This window comes from Geospiza fortis, unplaced genomic scaffold (assembly GCF_000277835.1).
Source record: "Geospiza fortis unplaced genomic scaffold, GeoFor_1.0 scaffold275, whole genome shotgun sequence".
NCBI classification, from domain to species: Eukaryota; Metazoa; Chordata; class Aves; order Passeriformes; family Thraupidae; genus Geospiza; species Geospiza fortis.
Window position 1 is genome coordinate 4,626,199 of NW_005054341.1, and position 2,318 is coordinate 4,628,516.

Sequence of the window (2,318 nt, forward strand, 5' to 3'; positions counted from 1 at the left end):
GATCAGGACATCCTCCTTGGATCCATGGGGTGTTCAGGCAGCCTGGGCTTTGCATCATAAGGAATCAAATCATGGTTTGGGCAAGAGGCTGAATGAGAAACCTCGATTTCAAATGATTTCCTAAAATGAGCTTCTGTTATGATTTGGGAATATTTCCTATCCGTGTATTTGTAGTTCTTGGCTAATTATTCCTGCTTGGTGATTGCTGTTGGGTGGCTTGGGGCTCTTGGAGTCTGTGCTGCCCTCCAGCCCCTTGCTGTGCCTGTGGAAACTGGGAAACCTGCTGGGATGCTGTGCTTGCCCTGGGGCTTGCAGCTTGCTGGAGAAGCAGGTGATGGGGTTTCTCTTCCCAGGTTGTGTATTGTGTGTTTGCTATCATTGGCATGGAGCTATTCCACGGGAAAATCCAGTACTTCCCAGCCAACTCCAATGCTCCTCACGCCCTGGAGTGTGGGAATCCAGCTCTCAAGGATTCCCTGTTTGCCCGTGGGAAGTACTGCAAGAACAACTTCAACAACTTTGCCTCGTCCTTCATCGTGCTCATGGAGCTCACTGTGGTCAACCAGTGGCACGATATCCTTTGTGGGGCACATTCCCAGCTGGATCCTTGGGACATTTGCTGGGTTTCTGGTTCCCCCCTCAGCTCCTCCTTTCCTCCTCTTTTCCCTTAACTCCCACTCCACTCTTTGCCAATGGATTTGCCAACGTGACAGCTCAGCCTGCCAAGCTCTACTTCATCGCCTTCCACATTGTGATGGTGATAATCATTGTCAAGTACGTTTTTTGGGGTGATTTCCTCTGCTTTAGGGGAAAAGGGGATCTGCCCCTGTCAGGGCACTGCTGGTGGGTGCTGGGGTCACCCACTGGAGACAGGTGGGATGGGTTTGGAGGGATCTGCTGCATTCTTGTCCCCACTGTGTGGTGGTGTTCACAGGGGTGCCGGGAGAGGGAAGAGATGAGAATCTTGACTCCATGTTTCAGAAGGCTGATTTATTATTTTATGATATATATTATATTAAAAGAGAATGATATATTAAAATTACACTAAAAGAATAAAATAAAGGATTTCATCAGAAGGCTAGCAAGGAAAGGAATGGAATGATAAAAGCTCATGACTCTCAGAGAGTCCAAGCCAGCTGACTGTGATTGGCCATTAATTAGAAACAACCAACATGGACCAATTAAAGATGCACCTGTTGCGTTCCACAGCATCAGATAATTATTGGTTTTCTTTTCCTCTGAGGCTTCTCAGGAGAAAAATCCTGGCAAAGGGATCTTTCAGAAAATACCATGGTGACACCACTGGGTGCTGCTCTGACCTGGAGGCGATGGAGCACTGGGGAATGAGCCTGGGCACGCAGTCAGGGAGGAAATGCTGTCTCAGTTCTGCTCGTTGTTTCTTTCAGCATCTTCGTGTCATTCATCCTGGAAGCTTTCTTTGTGGAGTACTCCCTGGAGAAGAGTGAAGTGGAAACTGCCATTGAGCAGAAAATCCAGGAGCTGGGAATGGGAGTTCAAGAGTAAGCCCCCAGATGTACCCAAGCTGGATGTGGCCAGTTTGGCACCACTGATGGGGGAAAACCACCCTCTGTGTTGAGGCGTGAGCTGACATTCTCCTTCCTTGTCACAAAGTTCTGGCTCATCTTCCTGAAAAATGGAGATTCCTCTTCCCTGCCTTGAAGTTCTGGCTCCTCTGCTGGCTTAGCTGCCAGCAGAAGGCCCCTGGTGCTGGCCTTGCTGCCTCCCCTGGCTCTTCCAGCTGGGAATTCCAGCCCAGAGGACAGGAAGGATGCTGGAAAACAACCCCATGGCTGGTGCTTGTCCTGCGCCACTGAGAACCCATCACTGCCGGGCTCCCAGGGTGGGATGTGGCCCCTTCCCAGGGTAATTCCTGGCCCTTGCTGTGCAGGGATGAGCTCCAGCATGAACAGCTCCTGGACAACATGGAGAGTGCCGAGCACGAGCTCGAGGGGGAAGGTGGAGCCAAGGCACAGAGCAAAGGGCTGGTGTTCAAAATTGCCTCCAAACGTAAGTGTGACCCTCCAGGGTGTGCAGGCCCAAGGCTCCCAGCTGTTCCTGGGGAAGCTCCCAATCCTGCTGCTCCCTTGGGGCTACAAAAGCAGCTAAACGCCACCTGGGAACTTTGGGACAGCTGTGGACCTGTGACATTTGTTGTTTCTTTTTACTCCTCTCCCACCTCAGCCCTTCTGTGTTCCGTGTGCTCAGCAGCCTCCCCCTGGAGACACTGCCCTGCTGGCCAAGGTCCTGCTGTGCCAGGACACCCGTTTTCCTTTCTCCTTCCTCTGTGCTTTGCATTC

General features: G+C 51.4%; 1 protein-coding gene across 1 annotated transcript in view; it reads left to right on the plus strand.

Moving 5' to 3' along the window:
• Window positions 1-2,318, plus strand: part of LOC102041682 (two pore calcium channel protein 1-like) — an 11,401-nt gene that overhangs the window by 8,333 nt on the left and 750 nt on the right. Inside the window, exons 14-17 of the mRNA XM_031058309.1 lie at window positions 354-573; window positions 684-774; window positions 1,407-1,520; window positions 1,910-2,028. Of these exons, the coding sequence (XP_030914169.1) occupies window positions 354-573; window positions 684-774; window positions 1,407-1,520; window positions 1,910-2,028 (544 nt within the window). The remainder of the gene's footprint in view (window positions 1-353; window positions 574-683; window positions 775-1,406; window positions 1,521-1,909; window positions 2,029-2,318) is intronic.